The sequence below is a fragment of the Oncorhynchus clarkii genome, chromosome 6, assembly GCF_045791955.1.
Source record: "Oncorhynchus clarkii lewisi isolate Uvic-CL-2024 chromosome 6, UVic_Ocla_1.0, whole genome shotgun sequence".
Classification (NCBI taxonomy): Eukaryota; Metazoa; Chordata; class Actinopteri; order Salmoniformes; family Salmonidae; genus Oncorhynchus; species Oncorhynchus clarkii.
In genome coordinates, this window is record NC_092152.1 from 22,316,429 (window position 1) to 22,342,027 (window position 25,599).

Consider the following 25,599-nt stretch of genomic DNA (forward strand, 5'->3'; position numbering starts at 1 on the left):
TTTCACCTATTCCGTTCTATTCCCTTCAATGCACAACACATCAGCTGTATGTGACCAGGCGAAAAAACCGCCCTATGTGACTCTCAATCACTGACAGATGTGATTCAGCCTGGAATCCAACCAGGGTCTGTAGTGATGCCTCTAGCGCTGAGATGCAGTGCCTTAGACCGCTGCACCACTCGGGAGCATCTCTGGAGAGACCTGAAAATAGCTGTGCAGCGACGCTCCCCATCCAACCTGACAGTGCTTGAGAGGATCTGCAGAGAAGAATGGGAGAAACTCCCCAAAAACAGGTGTGCCTAGCTTGTAGCATCATACCCAAGAAGACTTGATGCTGTAATCGCTGCCTAAGGTGCCTCAACAAAGTGCTGAGTAAAGGGTCTTAATACTTATGTAAATGTATTATTTACATTTTTTATTTTTTATAAATTTGAAAACATTTCCAAACAACTGTTTTTGATTTGTCTTTATGGGGTATTGTGTATAGATTGATGAGAAAAAACAAACAGTTAATACATTTTTGAATAGGGCTGTAGTGTCACAAAGTGTGGAAAAAGTCAAGGGGTCTGAATCCTTCCCGAATGCACTGTATGTGTACCATTCAGAGGGTGAATGGGCAAGACAAAAGATTTAAGTGCCTTTGAACTGGTAGTAGTATGGTAGGTGCAAGGTGCACTCAACAGTTTCCAGTTTTATTGTGTATCAATATTGGTCCATCACACAAAGGACATCCAGCCAACTTGACACAACTGTGGGAAGCATTGGAGTCAACATGGGCCAGCATCCCTGTGGAACGCTTTCGACATAGTGTAGAGGCCATTCTCCAGCGAATTGAGGCTGTTCTGAGGGCAAAAGGGACGGTGCAACTCAAATTTAGGAATGTGTTCTTATTGTTTGGTAAACTCAGTGTATATACAGTGCCTTGCGAAAGTATTCGGCCCCCTTGAACTTTGCGACCTTTTGCCACATTTCAGGCTTCAAACAAAGATATAAAACTGTATTTTTTTGTGAAGAATCAACAACAAGTGGGACACAATCATGAAGTGGAACGACATTTATTGAATATTTCAAACTTTTTTAACAAATCAAAAACTGACAAATTGGGCGTGCAAAATTATTCAGCCCCCTTAAGTTAATACTTTGTAGCACCACCTTTTGCTGCGATTACAGCTGTAAGACGCTTGGGGTATGTCTCTATCAGTTTTGCACATCGAGAGACTGACATTTTTTCCCATTCCTCCTTGCAAAACAGCTCGAGCTCAGTGAGGTTGGATGGAGAGCATTTGTGAACAGCAGTTTTCAGTTCTTTCCACAGATTCTCGATTGGATTCAGGTCTGGACTTTGACTTGGCCATTCTAACACCTGGATATGTTTATTTTTGAACCATTCCATTGTAGATTTTGCTTTATGTTTTGGATCATTGTCTTGTTGGAAGACAAATCTCTGTCCCAGTCTCAGGTCTTTTGCAGACTCCATCAGGTTTTCTTCCAGAATGGTCCTGTATTTGGCTCCATCCATCTTCCCATCAATTTTAACCATCTTCCCTGTCCCTGCTGAAGAAAAGCAGGCCCAAACCATGATGCTGCCACCACCATGTTTGACAGTGGGTATGGTGTGTTCAGCTGTGTTGCTTTTACGCCAAACATAACGTTTTGCATTGTTGCCAAAAAGTTCAATTTTGGTTTCATCTGACCAGATGATTTTTTAGTATGTTTTTAAACATTTTTTAAACTTCTTCATTTAACAAAAAAATACAGTTTTATATCTTTATGTTTGAAGCTTGAAATGTGGCTAAAGGTCGCAAAGTTCAAGGGGGCCGAATACTTTCGCAAGGCACTGTATATACTAATTTATTGTGTTAGTTTTTGTTTTATTTTTTACTTTATTTTATTTTGAAAATATTTTCTCAACTCTATTTCTTGAACTGCATTCTTGGTTAAGGGCTTATAAGTAAACATTTCACGGTAATGTCTACACCTGTTGTATTTGGTGCATGTGACAAATAACATTTGATTAGATTTTTGACCCAATCTAACTTTGTTTTTTACATTTATTTAACTAGTTAAGAACAAATTCTTATTTACATTGACAGCCTAATCCAGCCAAACCCTAACCCGGATGACGCTGGGCCAATTGTGTGCCGCCCAATAGGTAGTAAAGGACGTCTCATTGACTATGTAATGTACTGATATGTACAAAAGTATGTGGACACCACTTCATATTGGTGGATTCGGCTATTTCAGCCATACCCGTTACTGTCAGGTGCATAAAATCGAGCACACAGCCATGCAATTGCCATAGAAAAGTATTGTCAGTACAATGACCTTACTGAAGAGCTCAGTGACTTTCAATATGGCACAGTCATAAGATGCCACCTTTCAACAAGTAATTTCTTCACATTTTTGCCCTGCTAGAGCTGCCCCCGTCAACTGTAAGTGCTGGTATTGTGAAGTGGAAACATTTAGGAGCAACAAGGTGAAGAGGTGAGCCACATAAGCTCACAGAATGGGGCCGCAGAGTGCTGAAGCAAGTAGCATGTAAAAATCGTCTGTCCTTGGTTGCATCACTTACTACCGCATTCCAAACTGCCTCCGGAATTAGTCAGGAGCTTAACGAAATAGGTTACAACGGCCAAGCAGCCGCACACAGGCCTAAGATCACAATGCGCAATGCATTGGTCCCCGCTTTGCTGCTATAACAGCCTGGAGTGGTGTAAAGCTCACTGCCATTGGACTCTGGAGCGTTCTCTGGAGTGATGAATCACGCTTCAGGCAGTCCGACGGACAAAATCAGGTTTGGTGGATGCCAGGAAAACTCTACCTGCCCCAATGCATAGTGCCAACTGTAAAGTTTGGTGGAGGAAGAATAATGGTCTGAGGAAGGATTTCATGGTTCCGGCTATGCTCCTTAGTTCAAGTGAAGGGAAATCTTAACGCTACAGCATACAATGACATTCTAGACAATTCTGTGCTTCCAACTTTGTGGCAACAGTTTGGGAAAGGCCCTTTCGTTTTCAGCATGACTATGCCCCCGTGCACAAAGCAAGGTCCATACAGAAATGGTTTGTCGAGAACTTGACTGGCCTGCACAGAGTCCTGACCTCAACCCCATCGAACAACTTTGGGATGAATTGGAAGGCTGACTGCGAGCCAGGCCTAATTGCCCAACATCAGTGCTCCACCTCACTAATGCTCTTGTCGTTGGATGGAAGCAAGTCCCTGCAGCAATGCTCCAACATCTAATGGAAAGCCTTCCCAGAAGAGTAGCAGCAAAGCAGGGACCAACTCCATATTAATGCCCATGATTTTGGAATGAGATGTTCGACGAGCAGGTGTCCACATACTTATCGTCATGTAGCGTACCTTGATGTATACAGTAAATAGCAGAAGCAGCAGCAGACAATAAGAGTGGTGCAGAAATGCTTGCCACCCTGCAGGTCTTGATGAAATCTCCGTGCCAAACACTTGGCACTGCTTGCGTAAGTAGGGTTCTTAAAAAAAATGGCCCGATTTGCATGACAAAGCATGCTACTGATTCAAGGGTGCTGAAGAGTGTGGTGGTGGTGTTGGTGCTAGGGAGGGGGGGCTGGCTGAAGGCAGAGGTTGACTGTTGGAAAGAAAGGCAACGGACAGATGCTCCTCACAACGCACAGCAGAGACTTCTCCATAGAGACCAGTCAGGCAGGAGATACTGGAGGCTATAAAGCGGCTGGACAGTGGATGAACTGACTAGACTGGACAATGGTCAGAGCACACGCAGGAAATCAGAATAGTGATCCTCAGTATTTAAGGAGAGTTACAGCAGCCTTGGAGTAGCACTAGGCAGTAAGAGCTGGAGTCGGAGCAGTCTGTTCTCTACGAGTCTACAGTAAGCCCAGTTACACAAATAAGGGGACATCACCTGTTGCAGTGTGGGTCTAGGGTAACTTTGATGTGTGTTATACGGTAAGATAAGTAGCCTATCGCTATTTTATTTGAAGTGGTTCTCTTTGAAATATACACAACATATAGTATAATATCTATAACACTTCAAATATGGTTTATACAGTATGTCTTTGCACTGTGTTAGTCATTGTGTTGTTGAACAGAGGTGTATTGGTATGAATCTTTGATATGAATAGAGGCTACAGTATAATCCATTGAAGAAACCTCAGTGTCTCCTGAAAGGCAGAGACCAGTTAGCATTGTGTTTTGTTTCAGCTGTGGAACACTGAGACATAGAGATGACTGGAGCCCTCCTGTCTGGGCTTCTGCTCTGTTGCATAGTGGTAATGTCTATTCCTTTCTTATATATAAAATTAAATCATATGGAATATGAATCCATTCATTGTTTTCAGCGTTTTACTGTAGATATTAATTAATTTATTGGTAGATCTGATACGTTTCATAGGCTAAACACAACTATTCATTTGACTCCATGGTTCTGCTTTTTTCTATACTGAGTTCATTGGATAAGTACATATCAAGGATATTACATGTCTATGCACTAACCAACAGAATAAAGCAGAGTAAATGTTTCCTCTATTGTAGGTGCTGTGTGAATGTGAGCCAACACAACCGGGGCCAGACAAAGGAGAGATGGACTCCGGTGGTGAGTTCTGGAACTGTCAATCACTTTCAATGCGATGGCTGCAACTCTTACAACCTGATGTATGATGCTAGAATGTCTTTAGGATATCATGTCATTTCCCTGTTGTTTCCATAGAGATTTGCTCAAAGAGATGATAGAGGAGTTCCTGTAAAGTGTGATCCATGCCTATTTCTGGTTTTGTGGTCATAATGACAGAGGGCAGTCTGGTCCATCAAACATCAGACTGGGTGTTCCAGCTGGTCAACGTATCCCTGGACCTCTCCCAGGCAGAGAGCTTCTGCAGCGGCCAGTTCAGCTCCCTCACCACCCTGGGCCAGCCTGAAGATGAGGAGGGAACCCTGGCGCTCCAGAGGCGGGCAGGCCTGTATGGACCCATGTGGGTTAGGGACCCCAACAGACCAACGAGCAGGCCTCTGGCACTAGCCAAACAGTGTGAGTTTAGCAACTACAACACCTATGTCTTGATGCCATATTGCATTAATCTCTTCCACTCTATCAAGTTGTCTATAAATGATGATCGATACCTTGGCATTGTGTTGTGATCAAGGCCAGCATAGAGCGTGATGATCTTCTTCTGTCTCTACCTGTTAGACATGCTCTTCCAAGCCCTGAACTTTCCCAGGGATTCTCAGGAGGGCTACGGTCGTGTCAACATGATGTTCCCGGCCCTGCCAGCGGTGAGCGTGTGTGTCCGCGTGCAGTGGTACCCCCAGTGGGACCAGGTGTCCACCATGTACTCCTACGCCGCACCTGTCTTCACCAATGAGTTCCAGCTGCGCGGGCAGGTGGACAGAACAGGACGCATACTGCTGGCGCTCATTGTCCACGGGCAGCACTTCCCCTACAAGGCCTCCTTCCTCAATGATGGGGCCTGGCACCACCTCTGTGTTACTTGGCGCAAGGCTGACGGCCACTGGGCCATCTATGTGGACGGGGAGAGAGGGGCCATGGGCTCCAGGACTAACACCCCCAGGGACATACATGGAGAGGGCATACTTATCCTGGGGCAGGACCAGGACTCATTTGGAGGGAACTTCACTGAACCCTTCGTAGGGAATATCACAGATCTGAATGTCTGGGACACATCCTTGGAGCAGAGACAGTTCCGTGCCCTGGACGGCTGCTCACCTTTGACCCAGAAAGCTATCTTTACCTGGAGTATTGATAATATGACCCGTCACCCAGTGGTAAAAGAGGTGTCAGCCAATCTGTTCTGCCCAGGTGAGACTGCACCAACACTCACACAACAATGAGAGATCCCTACATAAAATATAGCTGTAATCTGATCTTTATTGGATGTGCTTTTTATCAGTGCTTTTGATTCAAGGTTGATATATTTTTTGTTTGGTTTGATTGTCATCTTAGCAGTTGAATCTTGGCCGTTTAAACTTACTGTCAGCCATTTTGTTTCACATGCCCCTTGTGGTATCTTGGTCCTAGTTAGGTAGCCTACTTTCCATTGAAGAAGGATTTGTTCACACACAAAATTCAGAATACATTATTGGGTGGCCTCCAGCAGATTTAAAATCAGAATGTAGGTATTTTGTTTCTTTCACATAACTTTTTAATTCTGATATGGTACTTTTATAGAGCTTTCTATTGCAAACCTATTGTCCTTCTTCCAGATCAATCCAAAGCTATTACTAATCCAATACTGAGGCAGTGGTGATTGTTCCCAGTCCCCTGTCAGTTGGTTGTTGAATCATTCTGGGTGATCTACCTCAAAAGAGGCCAGTTAAACCAGTGGCTGTCTGCCTGAACACATCCAGTATGTCTGTCTGAGAGAGAGTCATGGGGGAGAGGAAACTGGTTAGCGTGGTTCACTGGCTAACGGCCATGTGGAGGGCAGAGGAGGGGGATTCACACAAGTATGAGGTATGTGCTTTACGAAGAGAATGGAGCTCTACTCAATAGTGAAAAGCAACAAAACGTTAAACCGTCACGAAAGGGATTCTATTTCTGTAAGTAACAAGTTGACTGGCTTTTTGTTGGCAGCCATTTTCAGTAAAAATTTCAAACACGGTTAAATTAATTGCAAGTAATTGTCTGTGCTTTTCAAAGGTTGTTGAATATGAATATGAAAATATGATAGTATTTTACTTAAACATGTAAATTGCTTTAAAACATGTTATGCCATAGCATGCTAAATTAAACCAGATACTTAGAGGACCATGGAGTAAACAAAAGTGTTATAAAATCAAGAGCTCACTTGCCGCAAATAAGTAATTTAAATATATTTCCATTAACTTTAGTAGAATAATAAACTGATTATGTAGTTACTGGAGCTGTCTCATGCTGTATGTCTTTGTGTTGTGTTGCAGGGGTCCACAGGCAGAGGGAGATGCAGGGCTGCAGGGCTCTAGAGGGCTGGTCTAGCCAACAGCTCCCCTTGTACAGCTCTGCAGACTGCTCCACCACACTCCCCTTCATCTGCAGGACCAGCAGGGGTGAGTCAACTACTATCTAGACCGCCAATACATAGGCCTAGACCATTACTTACGTACTGTGACAAACATAGCAAACATAGTTTGTGACTAAATAACCTAACAAAACATCAGAGAGGAACCATGGACTGTTTCTGACACATGGCTCTCTGTTACAGAGCGCTATGTTAAGATGAAGGGGTTGAGTGAGTTACAGAGCTCCCATCCCAGTCCCTTCATGAACCTCCTCATGCAGCTCTCCAATGGAACACAGGTAAAGACTGATTACTATAAATCACTGGTTGCCTGTCAGGATTAAGACATTTATGATTGATCTCTAAATTATTTAACTTGACACAGCAATTTAACTTTGTTCTGTCAGAAACTGATGTCCAATTTTCTTTGATCTACAATGTTTGATTTCCTTTACATCCTCTGCTGTGTGCATGTGTGTGTGTGTGTATTTGTGTGTGTGCGTGTGTGCATGTGTGTGTGTGTTCATCAGGGTGTGGAGGGTGTGATTGGGGAGCAGTCAGGGGGTCAGATGAGCTGGGGTCAGGTGTCCAGTCTGCTCAACATGTCCAGGCAGGCCCTGGAAGATACCAAAGAGGGGCTGCAGCCTAGAGACATGCTGTCCCTGGTCCAACTGCTAGTGCGGGCTGCAGACGTGCCCACAGACATGGCCACGGAGGGGAACCACAGCCGGGCCACCAACAGCGCTGGGGAGCTCAGCCACACCTTCATCACTGTGGCTGACAGCATCATCAGCCAGGACAACGTCCCCAAGTGGCAGGCCATCAAACAGGTATCAATCAATTATTTAAAGTGATTTACAAAGTCCTGTTTACATCAGGTACCAGAGTGGCAGACTACAGCAATGACTGGGAAAAGGAAGAGGCAGAGACAAGGTGTTAAGAATGTAGACATGACTACTGGAGTATGATTTTAGCATTTCTCCACTAGAGGACAGTAAGATGTATACTGTGAATGACCGAGAAACTATCAAATGAATGGTTACGCTTGGCTTAATTAGTTAGTGTACATGTACAGAACACATAAGGCTGAATCTTGATAAATCTTAATTGCACATACACTAAATGTAACAGGTCTAATTTATATATTGCTGCAGCACTTTTTCACAGACTATTATGATCTCTGAACAATTTTTATTTAATATCCAACAAAGACAATATTGAATGTTCTTTAAAGGAAGCACTGTGTGCTTTTATGGTTAACAGACCCATCCAAAACAATTACGTAGAACATGTATACTAAATGTCTATGTATCCTAGTGGTAGCCATATGATAAGTGTTTATATTGATGCAGCGCTCGCCTCCCCCACTTCACCCACCTCCTCTCTCCCAGGCCTTTCTACCCTTCAAGGTCACAGCAGCACAGCACAGTCAGACTGAATGTATTAGAGCAGCTAGAGGACTGAAACACTGTGGCTTTCCTCACCCACGTAGCACTGCTTCACTCACAGTGTCTGCTCTTCTCCAATAACTACAGCCAGGAGTCTCCTGACCAGCTGACCAAACTCTGTGTCCTAGTTATAGGCTTAATATCCTGGTCAGGTCACGTGGTCAGGGCCCTACCAATGACCAGTATATTGCTATGATGAACCCCATACCCTAATCCCTGCCCCGTGCCCCAGGTGGTGAGTGGACCGATGACTGTGGTCAGGAGTATTGACCGCATGGTGACCAGTCTGAGCACTCGGCTGATGGCAGAAACCGACCATCTGCTCATTCACAGCTCCAGCATCAGTAAGTCACTTAGTACAGTACATTCTCTAGACTGTTACAGTGTGTTCTGTGTGCTTCTGAAAGGCTGAGAGAGTGGGCAGACATACTACACAAAGCAATATTGAAACGATAACATCTTCCAGTGGCTAATTCAGAATTAGCCACTTAACATTTTTATTGGTTCGATATTGCTTTGTGTACCCACATTAAAAAATACTAAAGTATACTATAGAATATTACAGTACTTACTGTATAATTCTGTAGTAAACTTAGTATACTGTAGAATACTATACTAATTAGTGCATACTGTACCCTACCCAATCCCCACCCCATAATCTCAATTTGTGCCACCCATAAGTGAGAAACCTACATGCCAAGTATAGACCATATATTGTGTTACCTACAGGTTATTGAAAAGAGCAGAAGCTCTGAACTATCTGCTCAGACCCCACTCCTACCTACCTACAGTACCAGCCTACCTACAGGTTCTGGACATGTTGCTCTTTTAATATATTCCAGTAGGTTTCCTGAGGGACAAAGCCTGTACTTCTATGTCAAAGATAATAAAACAAAAACACTATAGTAAATACTACAGTCATGTCAGTAGAAACACTACAGTAAATAACACACTATAGTACACTCTGCGAAAACACCACATGAATTACTATATTATATACTACAGTTTTCCTTTACTACATCATTTATACTATAGTAAAGAGTAAATACTACAGTATGCTACAGTAAATACTTTTTGCTGACTTTAGTTTGCAGAAATACTACAGTGAATACTACAGTAAAGTCCACAAAAGCACTACAGTGAATACTGTAGTAGTTATACCATAGTATACTTAAGCAATAAGGCACGAGGGGGTGTGGTATATGGCCAATATATCACAGCTAAGGTCTGTTCTGATGTACGAGGCAACGCGGGGTGTCTGGATACAGCCCTTAGCCGTGGTATATTGGCCATACACCACAAACCCCAGAGGTGCCTTACTGCTATTATAAACTGGTTACCAATATACAGTGCCTTGCGAAAGTATTCGGCCCCCTTGAACTTTGCGACCTTTTGCCACATTTCAGGCTTCAAACATAAAGATATAAAACTGTATTTTTTTTGTGAAGAATCAACAACAAGTGGGACACAATCATGAAGTGGAACGACATTTATTGGATATTTCAAACTTTTTTAACAAATCAAAAACTGAAAAATTGGGCGTGCAAAATTATTCAGCCCCCTTAAGTTAATACTTTGTAGCGCCACCTTTTGCTGCGATTACAGCTGTAAGTCGCTTGGGGTATATCTCTATCAGTTTTGCACATCGAGAGACTGAATTTTTTTCCCATTCCTCCTTGCAAAACAGCTCGAGCTCAGTGAGGTTGGATGGAGAGCATTTGTGAACAGCAGTTTTCAGTTCTTTCCACAGATTCTCGTTTGGATTCAGGTCTGGACTTTGACTTGGCCATTTTAACACCTGGATATGTTTATTTTTGAACCATTCCATTGTAGATTTTGATTTATGTTTTGGATCATTGTCTTGTTGGAAGACAAATCTCCGTCCCAGTCTCAGGTCTTTTGCAGACTCCATCAGGTTTTCTTCCAGAATGGTCCTGTATTTGGCTCCATCCATCTTCCCATCAATTTGAACCATCTTCCCTGTCCCTGCTGAAGAAAAGCAGGCCCCAAACCATGATGCTGCCACCACCATGTTTGACAGTGGGGATGGTGTGTTCATGGTGATGAGCTGTGTTGCTTTTACGCCAAACATAACGTTTTGCATTGTTGCCAAAAAGGTCAATTTTGGTTTCATCTGACCAGAGCACCTTCTTCCACATGTTTGGTGTGTCTCCCAGGTGGCTTGTGGCAAACTTTAAACAACACTTTTTATGGATATCTTTAAGAAATGGCTTTCTTCTTGCCACTCTTCCATAAAGGCCAGATTTGTGCAATATACGACTGATTGTTGTCCTATGGACAGAGTCTCCCACCTCAGCTGTAGATCTCTGCAGTTCATCCAGAGTGATCATGGGCCTCTTGGCTGCATCTCTGATCAGTCTTCTCCTTGTATGAGCTGAAAGTTTAGAGGGACGGCCAGGTCTTGGTAGATTTGCAGTGGTCTGATACTCCTTCCATTTCAATATTATCGCTTGCACAGTGCTCCTTGGGATGTTTAAAGCTTGGGAAATCTTTTTGTATCCAAATCCGGCTTTAAACTTCTTCACAACAGTATCTCGGACCTGCCTGGTGTGTTCCTTGTTCTTCATGATGCTCTCTGCACTTTTAACGGACCTCTGAGACTATCACAGTGCAGGTGCATTTATACGGAGACTTGATTACACACAGGTGGATTGTATTTATCATCATTAGTCATTTAGGTCAACATTGGATCATTCAGAGATCCTCACTGAACTTCTGGAGAGAGTTTGCTGCACTGAAAGTAAAGGGGCTGAATAATTTTGCACGCCCAATTTTTCAGTTTTTGAATTGTTAAAAAAGTTAGAAATATCCAATAAATGTCGTTCCACTTCATGATTGTGTCCCACTTGTTGTTGATTCTTCACAGAAAAATACAGTTTTATATCTTTATGTTTGAAGCCTGAAATGTGGCAAAAGGTCTCAAAGTTCAAGGTGGCCGAATACTTTCGCAAGGCACTGTAATTAGAATAGTCCAAATAAACGTTTTGTCATACCCATGGTATACAGTCTGATGTACCACGGCAGTCAGCCAATCAGCATTCAGGGTTCGAAACACCCAGTTTATAATATAATATTTTTTCATGTGGGTAATGCGTATACTGCTATTCAGAGAAACCTGGACCTCTTTGGACCCCGCCACATGAGCTTCATACTTGTTCTTTCCTTTGTTCTTCTAGACCTACTATAGCCTAACACAGGCATCTTGCTACAATACAATGTAATTTACCAACCGCTATGGAGCACTTAGCTGTTCCTCTTACTATATTACAAAAAGGACAGCTAGGCCTGCCCACTACACCATGTATGTTCCTTATACCACCTTTAATGACAACCTTCCTATCCACAGTGGACCTGTCTTCATCAGGTCACATGTAGGAGCATACAGTGTACAGGCCTTTCTGTCCTTTGCATGTTTACTCATTAGCACTTTTTTGTAAGATGTGCTGCTGTGACTACAACCCTTCCTCTTCCTATAGTTAATTCCACTGAGAATAGTCATTTCTGTCATTCAGAGCTGGAGGTCCAGCAGCAGAGTCTGGGAGAGGAATCCAGTGGGTCTAAGTTCTGTGGTCCAGTGGTGGACAGCAACACCAACATAGACTGCATCTCAGTCCCCACACAGAACATGCAGGATCTCCATGACAACGGTGAGAGACATCCCTGAGAGCGCTGTACTGTCTGTAACTGTGCTGTCTGTAGCTGTACTGTGTCTAGATGAGAATATGCACTCCTTCAATCATAGCCAGCCGACTACTTTACAGTCTCAACCATGTATTCCTCTAACAGTAAAAACACCTACAGTAGTGAAGCAGGATTTTAAAATACATTCCAAGAATTTATCAAGTTCTGTTTGAACACTGAGTGTGCAAAGCATGAAGAACACACTCCTCATATTGAGTTGCAAGTTGCACCCCCCCGTGTTTGCCTTCAGTACAGCCTTTCCTGTTGAAAGCGTTCCACAGGGATGCTGGCCCATGTTGACTCCAATGCTTCTCACAGTTGTGTCAAGTTGGCTGGATGTCCTTTGGGTTGGTGGACCATTCTTGATTCGCACAAGAAACTGTTGTGCGTGTAAAACCCAGCAGTGTTGCAGTTCTTGACACACCAGTGTGCCCGGCACCTACTACCATACCCCCCGTTCAATGGCACTTAAATCTTTTGTCTTGCCCATTCACCCTCTGAATGAACGAATGGCACACATACACAATCCATGTCTTAGTTGTCTCAAGGCTTAAAAATCCTTCTTTAACCTGTCTCCTCCCCTTCATCTACACTGATTGAAGTGGATTTAACAGATGACATCAATAAGGGATCATAGCTTTTACCTGGATTCACCTGGTCAGTCTATGTCATGGAAAGAGCAGGTGTTCTTAGTGTATGTACTAGTACACACTTATCAATGCATGGTACAGACATTATGTTTTCATCCATCCGTAGTACCACTTGACTTCATACAACTATTCACAATCTATATTAGCTGGTTATTGTTTCCACTATGTGCTGCATTGTTAAACTGTCTAGTGTTCTTAGAAGTGTTGTTTATGTGGATGTTGATGTTGTTGTTTATGTGGATGTTGATGTTGTTGTTTATGTGGATGTTGATGTTTATGTGGAAGTTGATGTTGTTGTTTATGTGGATGTTGATGTTGTTGTATATGTGGATGTGGATGTTGTATGAGCAGGCTTCCAGATGGTGACTGTGGTGAACACGTGGTACAGTTCCCTGCGGCCTCTCTTCAACTCAGAGGAGAACATCACCATGTTTCCCATCGTCACCGATGGCATCCAGAGGTAGGGAAGACGAGAACTCTGAACTGTTTTAGGTTATGGTGACACTGACCAGGCACGAAATGAGAATAAATCACTTTTTTTCATGAATTACTGTAGATATGAATCAGTCCATTAAGTACATTACTTTTCATTTTCCATTAAGACTTTTTTTTCCATTAGTGCCTACTGAGCATAAGCCAGTGTTGATATCCAGCCTTATGTGTGACTGTAACTATACGGCCTGTGCTTTGCTATGTGTGTCAGGTACCTGGGCACCATCCTGGGCTCTTCTGTCATCTCTACTACAGTCCTGGGTGACGGACAGCCTGTCAGCATGGCTGTACGCTTCCAGCTCCAACACAGAGCTCAGGTTAGTCTCACACCCACATGGAACACATTCCTCTATACACTATATACCTCTGCCTCGCTCACAGAGAATATGATATATACCCCTTGTTCTCCTCCATATGTCTGTCCTTTACTGTAAGTGTGAAAGGATGTCCTGTTCCATTGATTCCTTTAGAATCCTGTAGGGACCGTGTATGACCCAGTCTGTGCATTCTGGGACTTTGATCTGATGTAAGTATAATGACAGCAAATGTTCTGCCATTACATCAATAGAAATCAGTGTTGAATCATTAGTGTAAAGGTTACCTACCGTACATTGCGATGAAAGTGTAAACTGTTGTCCCTCTCTAGGCCAGAGGCAGGGGGGTGGTGGTCTACTAGAGGATGTGAGGTCATCTCTAAACAATACGACTCCACTGTCTGCTTCTGCAACCACACCACCAACTTTGCCCTGCTGATGCAAGTCTATGAAGTCCAGGTAAAGGTCCAAACTATCCTCCACAAGTCCTCACATTCCACATTGTGAAATAGTGCACTCAATAGAGAATAGTCAACAGACACTTATAATCAGTTTAGTTTCTGATAAATACATATGTGTGTGTGTGTCAGAGGAGCCCAGAGAATGAAAAAGCCCTCCAGGTGATGACGTTCATTGGCTGTGGAGTGTCCCTGTGTGGCCTACTCTTCACCTTCATCCTCTTCATTGCTGTAGGGTGAGTGGTGCTCTGCTCCAGGGAATAATCTACTAGCATGTGAAGGGTACAAGACATGTGTTTGTTTGAATGATTAGCTCTGTCTGTACAATATGTCTTCTGTACCATGCTGAGCAGACCCATTGCTGCTGTGTTTAGTATTTATGTATGATTACTGACTCACAGACGAGCTGCATGTTGGTCTGACCTTGATCATCTCTCTGTGTCTGTCTCCCCTCTCCCCTCTCCCCTCTGGCCTGGTGTGGTGTGGGTTCAGAGTTCCTAAGTCTGACCGCACCACTGTCCATAAGAACCTGATCGTGGCTCTGGGAATAGCTGAGCTGCTGCTAATGTGCAGTAACTGGGCCTCTGCTAACGAGGTGGGACTCTTTACGTACAGTAGCTCTGTCTGTCTTCAAACATCTCATTCTCTGTATGGTTATGGGTACTATGAAGTAGAGGACGGCATAGGGTCAGAAATTCATGTGCCTGTAGGCTTTTATCTGCTTTTGTCGTTGAAAGTATGATAGGACTCCATTCTCTTCTCTAGACCACGGTTCTATATGTGTGTTACTTAAATGGCTGACAAGTGTGTCAATGCTTTGTCCCTCCTGTCCACTAGGGGGCGTGTCTGGTGGTGACGGCCCTGCTGCACTTTTTCTTCATGGCCTCCTTCTCCTGGATGCTGGTGGAGGGGCTGCTGCTGTGGAGTAAGGTGGTGTCTGTCAACATCAGCGAGGACCGGAGGATGAAGATGTACTATTCCATCGGCTGGGGTAAAACCCACTACAGCAATAACACTGATACACTCCACACAGGACTCATCCAGTCACACAAGACACTGGCTTATATCCTACAAGCCCAGTTTGTGCACAGTGCTGTCTGGAACACAACTCATCTAGACCAAAGGCTGTGTTCCTACTGACCACATTGGAAGAGTGTATTTATTCAAATAGCTAAACACACTCATGATGATGTGTTATAAGATGCTCATCTATTGGCCAGCTGTCTGAGGTGTTTTCCAGAATAAATAGAATGGCTGGTGAATGATTTCTACTGCAGTGCCTGTAACACAGCAATGTCAACTCTCTTCATTAAAGACATTCCTGTGTTATATTCCTTTAAAAAATCATATTGTTGCTTTCTTTTTGCAGGTCTACCTGTTGTGATTGTTGGTGTAACCTTGACGATATCCTTGGACAAGTACAAAGCAGACAATCACTGCTGGCTCAATGTGGAGACTGATATGATTTGGGCTTTTGTGGGACCTGTTCTATTTATCTTGGTTGTATGTAGCTTTGCTTTACTTGTGTTTCTTCACTTTACTGTGTGTGTGTGTGCATTTGCATGTGTGTGTGTGTGCATTTGTGTGTGTGTGCTCACCTGTGATGATTATTCATGTGTCATACATGTGTCATGCAGCAACAATATGGCATGCCCACCAGTTGTTCTAAGACACTGTGTACTCCTAGGTCAATGCAGTGGTGCTTTGCCGGGTAGTCATGGTGACAGTGTCCAGCGCTCGTCGTCGCGCAAAGATGCTCACTCCCAGTTCGGCATCTAAACTCCATACCTTCCACCTGACCTGGTGAGTCACCACACTATAGCTCTCTCTCTCTCGCTCTCTCTCTCTCTCTCTCTCTCTCTCTCTCTCTCTCTCGCTCTCTCTCTCTCTCTCTCTCTCTCTCTCTCTCTCTCTCTCTCTCTCGCTCTCTCTCTCTCTCTCTCTCTCTCTCTCTCGCTCGCTCTCTCTCTCTCTCTCTCTCTCTCTCTCTCTCTCTCTCGCTCTCTCTCTCTCTCTCTCTCTCTCTCTCTCTCGCTCTCTCTCTCTCTCTCTCTCTCTCTCTCTCGCTCTCTCTCTCTCTCTCTCTCTCTCTCGCTCTCTCTCTCTCGCTCTCTCTCTCTCTCTCTCTCTCTCTCTCGCTCTCTCTCTCTCTCTCTCTCTCTCTCTCTCTCTCGCTCTCTCTCTCTCTCTCTCTCTCTCGCTCTCTCTCTCTCTCTCTCTCTCTCGCTCTCTCTCTCTCTCTCTCTCTCTCTCTCTCTCTCTCTCTCTCTCTCTCTCTCTCTCTCTCTCTCTCATTCAATCTCTCTCTCGTTCAGTCTCTCGCCCTCTTTCCCTGACTCTCCTGCTCTCTTACGCACATGCAAACCTAGGACACATACATTGTATTTTGATTCTGAAACCCAACATCCAACACTTGGTGGCTTTTCATGGTATGTTTTATACGTGCGATACAACGAGACAGAGAGCTGTCAGAGGAATTTTCCTTTGAAGCACAATCTGTGGAATAGGTGATTTTCAAATCCGCAAGTGACCGATCCACACAGCCAAACTTAACGGAACTAAACAGAGAGCCTGTAACTGCATGAGAATGAGGTAGTTTGAGTCTGAAGTAGTGGGAGTTGTTATAGGTCTTATCAGCCTAACACCTGGTCCTAGAGAGACGGAGAGGCAGACTGTGTGGGTGTGTGTTGGTCTGTGTGCTTTTCACTGAGCTCATTGTCTGGTCAATGTGGACTCTAAAACAGGGACCAGGGCATAGGGTTCAGTCCTGTCCCAATATAGACAGGGTCTAAACATGCCATACTCATATTTAGCTGCCTACATGCAGAGACAAGATAAATAAAACAATGATATTGTGCACACTGCACATCTATGAACATCAAGACAGTATTTCATTGAGATATTTATTTTCAATCATCACCTCTTAATTTCCTTGTGAAGAGAGTGAAGGAGTAAGCAAGCCATCTCTGCCACCTCCGCAGTCTATCTTTTCCCCTAAGAATGTGATGAGATGTCACAAGTTTGGAAAAAAGACTCAATTGAGAAAAAAAGCAAAGGAAGAAGAGGAATTGCTCACTTTGTCCTTGTAGACAGAGTTCAACGTGAACTCAATCTCCTGACCCAGGTGCAGCAGGATGACAACAAATCAGAGACACAGAGCATACATGATAATAATGTAATGTGATTATTATTTGTAACGGTTTTCTGTATGAGAAGGAGAGTCGGACCAAAATGCAGCGTGTAGATTGCGATCCATGTTTTAATGAACAAACGTAAAACACGAATCAATGCAAACACTACAAAATAAAGAACGTGATGACCGTAACGAAAACCTAAAACAGCCTATCTGGTGAAAAACACATAGACAGGAACAATCACCCACAAACACACAGTGAAACCCAGGCTACCTAAATATGGTTCCCAATCAGAGACAATGACGAACACCTGCCTCTGACTGAGAACCATATCAGGCTGAACATAGAAATAGACAAACAAGACATGAAACATAGAATACCCACTCAGATCACACCCTGACCAATCAAAACATAGAAAATACAAAGTAAACTATGGTCAGGGCGTGACAGTACCCCCCCCCCAAGGTGCGGACTCCGGCCGCAAAACCTGAACCTATAGGGGAGGGTCTGGGTGGGCATCTGTCCGCGGTGGCGGCTCTGGCGCTGGACGTGGACCCCACTCCATGACAGTTTTAATCCCCCTCCTAAACGTCCCTAAATAGGTTACCCACCACAATGATAACATGGGACAGAGGGACAGCTCGGGACAGAGGTAACTCGGGACAGATAGGTAGCTCAGCACTGAGAGGAAGCTCAGCACTGAGAAGAAGCTCAGCACTGAGAAGAAGCTCAGCACTGAGAAGAAGCTCAGCACTGAGAAGAAGCCCAGGCAGGTAGTAGAAACTACCAGAACCTGGCTGGCTGGCGGTTTCAGCAGATCCTGGTCGACTAGCAGATCTGGGAGAATCTGGTCGACTGGCGGATCTGGGAGAATCTGGTCGACTGGCGGATCTGGGAGAATCTGGTCGACTGGCGGATCTGGGAGAATCTGGTCGACTGGCGGATCTGGGAGAATCTGGTCGACTGGCGGATCTGGGAGAATCTGGTCGACTGGCGGATCTGGGAGAATCTGGTCGACTGGCGGATCTGGGAGAATCTGGTCGACTGGCGGATCTGGGAGAATCTGGTCGACTGGCGGATCTGGGAGAATCTGGTCGACTGGCGGATCTGGGAGAATCTGGTCGACTGGCGGATCTGGGAGAATCTGGTCGACTGGCAGATCTGGGAGAATCTGGACGACTGGCAGATCTGGGAGAGTCTGGACGACTAGCAGATCTGGAAGAGTCTGGACGACTGGCAGATCTGGAAGAGTCTGGACGACTGGCAGATCTGGAAGAGTCTGGACGACTGGCAGATCTGGAAGAGTCTGGACGACTGGCAGATCTGGAAGAGTCTGGACGACTGGCAGATCTGGAAGAGTCTGGACGACTGGCAGATCTGGAAGAGTCTGGACGACTGGCAGATCTGGAAGAGTCTGGTCGACTGGCAGCTCTGTCTGCTCCATGCTGACTGGCTGCTCCATGCTGACTGGCAGCTCTGGCTGCTCCATGCTGACTGGCTGCTCCATGCTGACTGGCAGCTCTGGCTGCTCCATGCTGACTGGCTGCTCTGGCTGCTCCATGCTGACTGGCTGCTCCATGCTGACTGGCTGCTCCATGCTGACTGGCGGCCCTGGCTGCTCCATGCTGACTGGCGGCCCTGGCTGCTCCATGCTGACCGGCGGCCCTGGCTGCTCCATGCTGACTGGCGGCCCTGGCTGCTCCATGCTAACTGGCAGCTCTGGCGGCTCCTTGCAGACTGGCAGCTCTGGCGGCTCCTTGCAGACTGGCAGCTCTGGCGGCTCCTTGCAGACTGGCAGCTTTGGCGGCATCCTGCAGACAGGCAGCTCTGGCGGCTCCTTGCAGACGGGCAGCTCCATGCAGACTGGCAGCTCTATGCAGACTGGCAGCTCCATGCAGACTGGCAGCTCCATGCAGACTGGCAGCTCCTTGCAGACTGGCAGCTCTATGCTAACTGGCAGCTCTATGCTAACTGGCAACTCTATGCTAACTGGCAGCTCTATGCTAACTGGCAGTTCTGAACAGGCGGGAGACTCCGGCAGCGCTGTAGAGGCGGAAAGCTCTGACAGCGCTAAACAGGCGGGAGACTCCGACAGCGCTGGAGAGGAGGAGGGCTCCGACAGCGCTGGACAGGCGAGGCGCACTGTAGGCCTGATGCGTGGTACTGGCACTGGTGGTACTGGGCCAAGGACACGCACAGGAAGCCTGGTGCGGGGAGCTGCTACCGGAGGGCTGGGGTGTGGAGGTGGTACTGGAAAAACCGGACCGTGCAGGCGCACTGGAGCTCTTGAGCACCGAGCCTGCCCAACCTTACCTGGTTGAATGCTCACGGTCGCCCTGCCAGTGCGGCGAGGTGGAATAGCCCGCACTGGGCTATGCAGGCGAACCGGAGACACCAAGCGCAAGGCTGGTGCCATGTAAGCCGGCCCAAGGAGACGCACTGGGGACCAGCTGCGTAGAGCCGGCTTCATGGCATTAGGCTCGACGCTCAATCTAGCCCGGCAGACACGCGGAGCTGGAATATACCGCACCGGGCTATGCACCCGCACTGGAGACACCGTGCGCACCACTGCATAACACGGTGCCTGTCCGGTCTCTCTAGCCCCCCGGTAAGCACAGGGAGTCTGCTCAGGTCTCCTACCTGGCATAGCCATACTCCCTGTTAGCCCCCCCCCAAGAAATTTTTGGGGCTGCCTCTCAGGCTTCCATCCGCGTCGCCGTGCTGCCTTCTCATACCAGCGCCTCTCTGCTTTCACCGCCTCCATTCTACGGTAACCCTCCTCGCACTGCTCCAGCGAATCCCAGGCGGGCTCCGGCACTCTCCCTGGGTCGGCCGCCCACCTGTCGATCTCCTCCCAAGTAGTATACTCCATACTGTACTCCTCCTTGGGCTGTTCCTGTTGTTTCTTATCCCGCTGCACCTTAGTGCGGCTACACTCCCCTGGTTTAGCCCAGGGTCCTCTCCCGTCGAGGATTTCCTCCCATGTCCAGAAATCCTTATTGCGCTTCTCCTCGCGCTGCTCCTGCCTGTTGACACGCTGCTTGGTCCGTTGGTGGTGGGTGATTCTGTAACGGTTTTCTGTATGAGAAGGAGAGTCGGACCAAAATGCAGCGTGTAGATTGCGATCCATGTTTTAATGAACAAACGTAAAACACGAATCAATGCAAACACTACAAAATAAAGAACGTGATGACCGTAACGAAAACCTAAAACAGCCTATCTGGTGAAAAACACATAGACAGGAACAATCACCCACAAACACACAGTGAAACCCAGGCTACCTAAATATGGTTCCCAATCAGAGACAATGACGAACACCTGCCTCTGACTGAGAACCATATCAGGCTGAACATAGAAATAGACAAACAAGACATGAAACATAGAATACCCACTCAGATCACACCCTGACCAATCAAAACATAGAAAATACAAAGTAAACTATGGTCAGGGCGTGACATTATTATTATTTTTACTAATTTAAATTGAATACACTCGCATCAAGTATAGCTGTGGTTGTCAAATAACTACATTTTGTGTGTGTGTGTGTGTGTGTGTGTGTGCGTGTGTGTGTGTGTGTGTGTGTGTGTGTGTGTGTGTGTGTGTGTGTGTGTGTGTGTGTGTGTGTGTGACACAATAGCTAGACCTCATAATGGACATCTATTCAGCATCAGCTGAGTCCTGCCAGGAGAGTGTGTGTTTGGGGTCGGTGCGTGAGTGGGTGTGTGTACTATACTGACAGTCTGACGTCTGCAGGGCTGTGACGCGACCAGTCCTTATTCTACTGCCAGTGCTGGGCCTTACCTGGCTGTGTGGAGTCCTGGTGCACCTATCCATGATGGTGGCCTATGTCTTCATCGCTCTCAATGCTTTCCAGGTGAGAAAAAACATTCTTTCAAGGATCATTGTCTGTAAAAGTTTGTAGAGAGTGAGCGAGAGAGAGAGATGGGCTAGATAAGCCGATTGGTGGGCCGCGGGAGCAGTGTAGTGTGTGGGAAAGGGTGGCTCAGTCTGGACCTTTGAAGGACAGGTCATGGCAGGGCTCAAGGCTGGCCCCTCGCCAGATTCACCTCCACCTCTCTACCCATCACACTCCTGATAAGACCTATAAATCAAATGGGGGTACTCTGCACTTCCCCTCTATTTTTCTATTTTTACCTCTACCTCTCTTTCGCCATCTGTCTCTGTGCGGTCTCTCTCTCTCTCTCTCTCTCTCTCTCTCTCTCTCTCTCTCATATAAGCTTTCTGCATGGTTGTTAATTCATGTGAATGAGCTGGCCATGGCCCCGGAGTAACCCTCAGAGAGCTGCTAGTTAATTTAGATTTATTGTGAGGCTTCATCCGGAGAAAGGGGAGGTAAACCTCATCATCCTCAAACTATACTTAGGCTGTTGAAGGGTCCATAGAAATAACTCACTATATTGTACATTGTCTTCTGTCTTTTCCTTCCTGTAGGGCCTGTACATATTCCTGGTGTATGCGGTTTACAATAGTGAGGTATGTTTTCTAAGAACTCTGTTTCAGCGGGGCTTCTTTCTCTCAGAATGCAGTTGTCTATCTGTGGCATGCCAACCATTTGACAATGCCAAACACGTTAGTGGCAGTACTGAGTACTGAGGGTATTGTCTGCTTTTCTTAAAGGTGAGGAATGCCATAAAGAGGATCAAAGAGAAGAGGAAAGCCTTGTCTTTCACGGTGAGCCAAAAAGCATACAGCGACATCCGTACTAACATATTGATTATTCTCAACCGGGAGAAAAACATTATGCTAATTCAGGATGAACATGCATTGAATACACAATCAGACAGCGTCATGTAAACTTCTCAATGCAATCTCATTGGTTGTAGAACTGTTCCCAGCCAATCAGCTTTCTGCCGTCCCAGAGGGGTCCAGTCCAGACGTGGACCCACAGTCTGCCACCTCCCTCCAGCCCAGAGACCAGCGACATCTCAGGCCCCGGCAGCACCACCTCCACCTCACTGGTCATCAAGAGCGGTAGGAGAGGCTGGTCAGAGTGGGGTGGGTGGCTCTAGGGTTGGAGTTAGGATTGGGGCTGTGGAGGGTTGGGGTGGGTCAGGTTGTCTGGTTTTGGGTGGGCTGGGTTGGGTTGGGTAGTGGTGGGTTGTGGTGGGTAGTGGTGGGTTGTGGTGCAAGGAGTCATGCAGTCTGGATATTACACTTAGGTGTTCAACATACCTGACATGAATGCCATTAAAGGCATTAAAGGAAAGTTTACTCAAAACTCTCAAATGATTCCATACATTGAAACTAGTTGAGTTTGTAGTTTGCCCTCTCCCCCTCTCTCTCCCTGTAGTGCTGTACTGAAACAGCTGCAAAAATGGGTCACGTGACTTGTGACTCGCTGGATGCAGGCCTCACTCTACTACGTTGCCAGTGAATTCATTATTCAGAAATGTGTTATTTTATTGAAGCGTACTGCCGAATGAGCTATTTTTGTCAAAAGTTCTATCGGTTTTAAGTCAGGAAAGTTGTATATTTCAACCTAAAATATTTGCGATTATTTTATATTATTATCTTATCTAGCCGACTGCCACAGCAGCGGCGATGTCTAACAATTGCGCACGTGCGTCCTCATGGGGTAGACCGTGCTATGTAAAAACGTCCCAATATACCCTTATATGGAGCTTGACGTCACAAATTCAATTCTTTAAGGGGTGAGAAAGAACCTGGTGTGAAAGTTAAAAGAAGAAAAGAAAAATAAAAATCATTTTTAAAGTTAGTTACATAAAGTGGAAAAAGACATGGCAGCAAGAGCAGGCTGATGTCCGGTCCCTGACTGCACTTTATAGTAAATCAAGGGAAGAAGCCACCAGATGTCACGGTGTTCTGATAAAAGATATGGAGTGATGCAGAAGAAGGTTAATAGCAATTCAAAATAGTAAACACAATATAAATACTCCTGCAGCCAACCTTGCATTGCTACATGTGTGTAGCAAGCACTTCAGTGGGGATGTATATGAATAAGATATGCAATCTGAAATTATGGGGACAGGAAACTGAAGGATACTAAAAGATACAGCTGTTGCTACTATATTTCCATGGACTGGATATGGCGCAGTGCCAAAATACAAAGGCGCATTTGAGAAGAGAAGGTGACAACGCCAGCTTTTGGAGGTAGGTAGACTAGCCTGTCCGAAGGGTTCTTATTGTGTTATTGCCATTGCATCATATCATGTAGACATATAGACCTGGGTTCTCTACAGGTTAGAATATGTATTTATGACAGGGCGGGTTGAGAAACAATAGACCTAAAATCACCTTACATTGCAGAGTACAATATCCCAAAAACATTTTGATAAATAAACATGTGATATATAATGTTTTGGGATAATGTAAAACCCACTAACGGTCTTGCTCATAGAGGTTTATTATAAGCGGTCATGCAATAAAGTAAAGTTTAGCTACTTACTCGTTAGATAACTCTCCATTTGGCACAGCTGAAACAGATGTGCACTCCAATTTGTTTTTTTAATACATTTTTTTTTTAGGACACCAGAGTTTATGAGGGCAGCAAAATCCCTCTGGTCACAAAAGCAAACCAACTGCTTCTCATCATCATTATGTTCCTCCATTTCTGTAAGAATTGTAGTCATTTATTCGAATTCTCTCTGCAGCACAAACGTTCTTTATTTGCAGCATTGGAGCGAAATTGCCACAACTGCACCACCGTCTGTGTTGATCCTGGAGATGGGTTGGGGCTGTGATCCAGCTACTGCTGCAAGTTGCCTCAATTCTCCGTCCGAATTCTCAGGCGACGACACCATCAGCACCCCTCCAGTAGCTTTTTTTTGGGTCGTCAGTGTTAGTGTTCAAATACTGGAGAGTTGAGACCAAATCACGGACGCTGGACAGAGTGGATTTCAGTTGTAACAAAAGACAGTTTTAATGAGTCAGAGATATCTTGTCCCGCAGTTTTACGTGCACGGACCTAGTTCACATAACTCGGCAAGGAGCCAGGTGAAAAAGAGGCCTATACAATGGTTACATTCATTTTTATACATAGAATAAAGTAGGTGGAGTCTTGTCGTTTCGGTCTTCTTGACTGGTCGGAGGGTTGGAGGCGGGCCTTGCTCTAGCCAGAGCGGGCCCCATTGGTGCACAGCAAAAGTTCTTTGCTCTTGGGACCGGCCAGTTAGAGGGAGATGAGATGTGTGTTTATATAAGGAAGAGGGGGTCAGTCTTATGGCTGGGTGTATGTGTTCTTACGACGGAATGTCTTTGTTTATATGAGCTATGTGTATGAATATTTATATAACAAATCCCCCTCTTCACGTCTATTAGACGTGAAAACTATAGCAGAAAGGTGGCGGTTGCAATCGTGGGTATACATAAGGTGGTGCTCCTAACCTTGTCTGGTTTGCATGGTGGGTCTGTAGGTGTAGTGCTACGTTTGGGACGGGAGTGATTGGAGGGAGTGATATCAGGAAAGGAGTTAGGGACATGTGTAGGGGTTGGTGTATGTGATGTGGCAGGGTGAAATAGTTGTTCAATTAACCATGTGAAAGTCCTAGGGTTACTCCAAATATCAGTAGGAATATCACAAATAAGGGACCAGATATCCCCAGCCTCACCCAGAGAGGGAGAAATTTCCCTCTAACTGGGCGAGGTTCCCTTCTCAGGGGAGGCAGAGTTTGATGCCGCATCACCTGAGGAAGGAGTGTCTTCATTTGGAATCGAATTTAGGCCGCTCAAATCAGCTCTGACTTCAGTCAGTGTTCTAGAAGGAATTGGGGCTGGGGTGCAATGTGTAAGGCGGTGCCAAGGTGTGCCTGATTTACCTTTGACCTGGACTGAGTGTGAAGTAACCTCCTTCACTTCGTACGGTCCAGTCCACCTGGGTTCCAGCCACTTTCTCTTGTGGACTGTAACCCTCACCCCGTCACCAACCTTTACCTTCAGTAGTGGCGTGTCCCCCGGCAGCTCCCCCTCCTGGACCTTGTGAACCTGGGTAGAGAGTGCTGCAGAGAGAACCGTCAGTTTTTTCACATAATTAGACATTACAATTTGTTGTACATCAAGGGCGGGCATATGACCTCCCTCCCTTGGTGGACCATGCATGACTCTACCAGTCATTATCCCATGAGGCACATACTTTAGCTATCTTAGCTTTTGCTTTTGGTTTGACGTTCCACCAGATTTTGGGATTGGGGCCTGTACACAGATCCAAATCTGTGGGTTATGCCAAATCTTTCTTCCACCTGTCTCAGGTGTTTGTTAAATGTAAGCCATTTGTCAAATTTGATTTGTCTTGGGATGCCATACCTGGGTATTAGTTTGGTTTGTAGCCACTCAAAGACTGACCTAGCATCCTCCCCTTTTGTTATTATTGCCTCTACCCATTTGGAGAACCTATCTACTATGACTAGGAGATAGAGTTTGCCTTTAGATAAATTT

The 25,599-nt window shown here is 45.5% G+C and overlaps 1 protein-coding gene across 1 annotated transcript in view; it reads left to right on the forward strand.

Annotated features, from left to right (window-relative positions):
- The first annotated feature begins 4,223 nt into the window (after positions 1 to 4,223).
- LOC139411969 (adhesion G protein-coupled receptor D2) overlaps positions 4,224 to 25,599 on the forward strand; it is a 28,236-nt gene continuing 6,860 nt past the window's right edge. Inside the window, exons 1-22 of the mRNA XM_071158737.1 lie at positions 4,224 to 4,268; positions 4,531 to 4,591; positions 4,787 to 5,023; positions 5,183 to 5,812; positions 6,913 to 7,038; positions 7,194 to 7,288; positions 7,520 to 7,819; positions 8,670 to 8,781; positions 11,971 to 12,105; positions 13,141 to 13,249; positions 13,493 to 13,598; positions 13,752 to 13,807; positions 13,928 to 14,054; positions 14,186 to 14,289; positions 14,546 to 14,648; positions 14,891 to 15,044; positions 15,423 to 15,556; positions 15,741 to 15,856; positions 20,941 to 21,061; positions 21,640 to 21,681; positions 21,826 to 21,879; positions 22,032 to 22,179. Coding sequence (XP_071014838.1) covers positions 4,224 to 4,268; positions 4,531 to 4,591; positions 4,787 to 5,023; positions 5,183 to 5,812; positions 6,913 to 7,038; positions 7,194 to 7,288; positions 7,520 to 7,819; positions 8,670 to 8,781; positions 11,971 to 12,105; positions 13,141 to 13,249; positions 13,493 to 13,598; positions 13,752 to 13,807; positions 13,928 to 14,054; positions 14,186 to 14,289; positions 14,546 to 14,648; positions 14,891 to 15,044; positions 15,423 to 15,556; positions 15,741 to 15,856; positions 20,941 to 21,061; positions 21,640 to 21,681; positions 21,826 to 21,879; positions 22,032 to 22,179 — 3,115 coding nt within the window. The remainder of the gene's footprint in view (positions 4,269 to 4,530; positions 4,592 to 4,786; positions 5,024 to 5,182; positions 5,813 to 6,912; positions 7,039 to 7,193; positions 7,289 to 7,519; positions 7,820 to 8,669; positions 8,782 to 11,970; positions 12,106 to 13,140; positions 13,250 to 13,492; positions 13,599 to 13,751; positions 13,808 to 13,927; positions 14,055 to 14,185; positions 14,290 to 14,545; positions 14,649 to 14,890; positions 15,045 to 15,422; positions 15,557 to 15,740; positions 15,857 to 20,940; positions 21,062 to 21,639; positions 21,682 to 21,825; positions 21,880 to 22,031; positions 22,180 to 25,599) is intronic.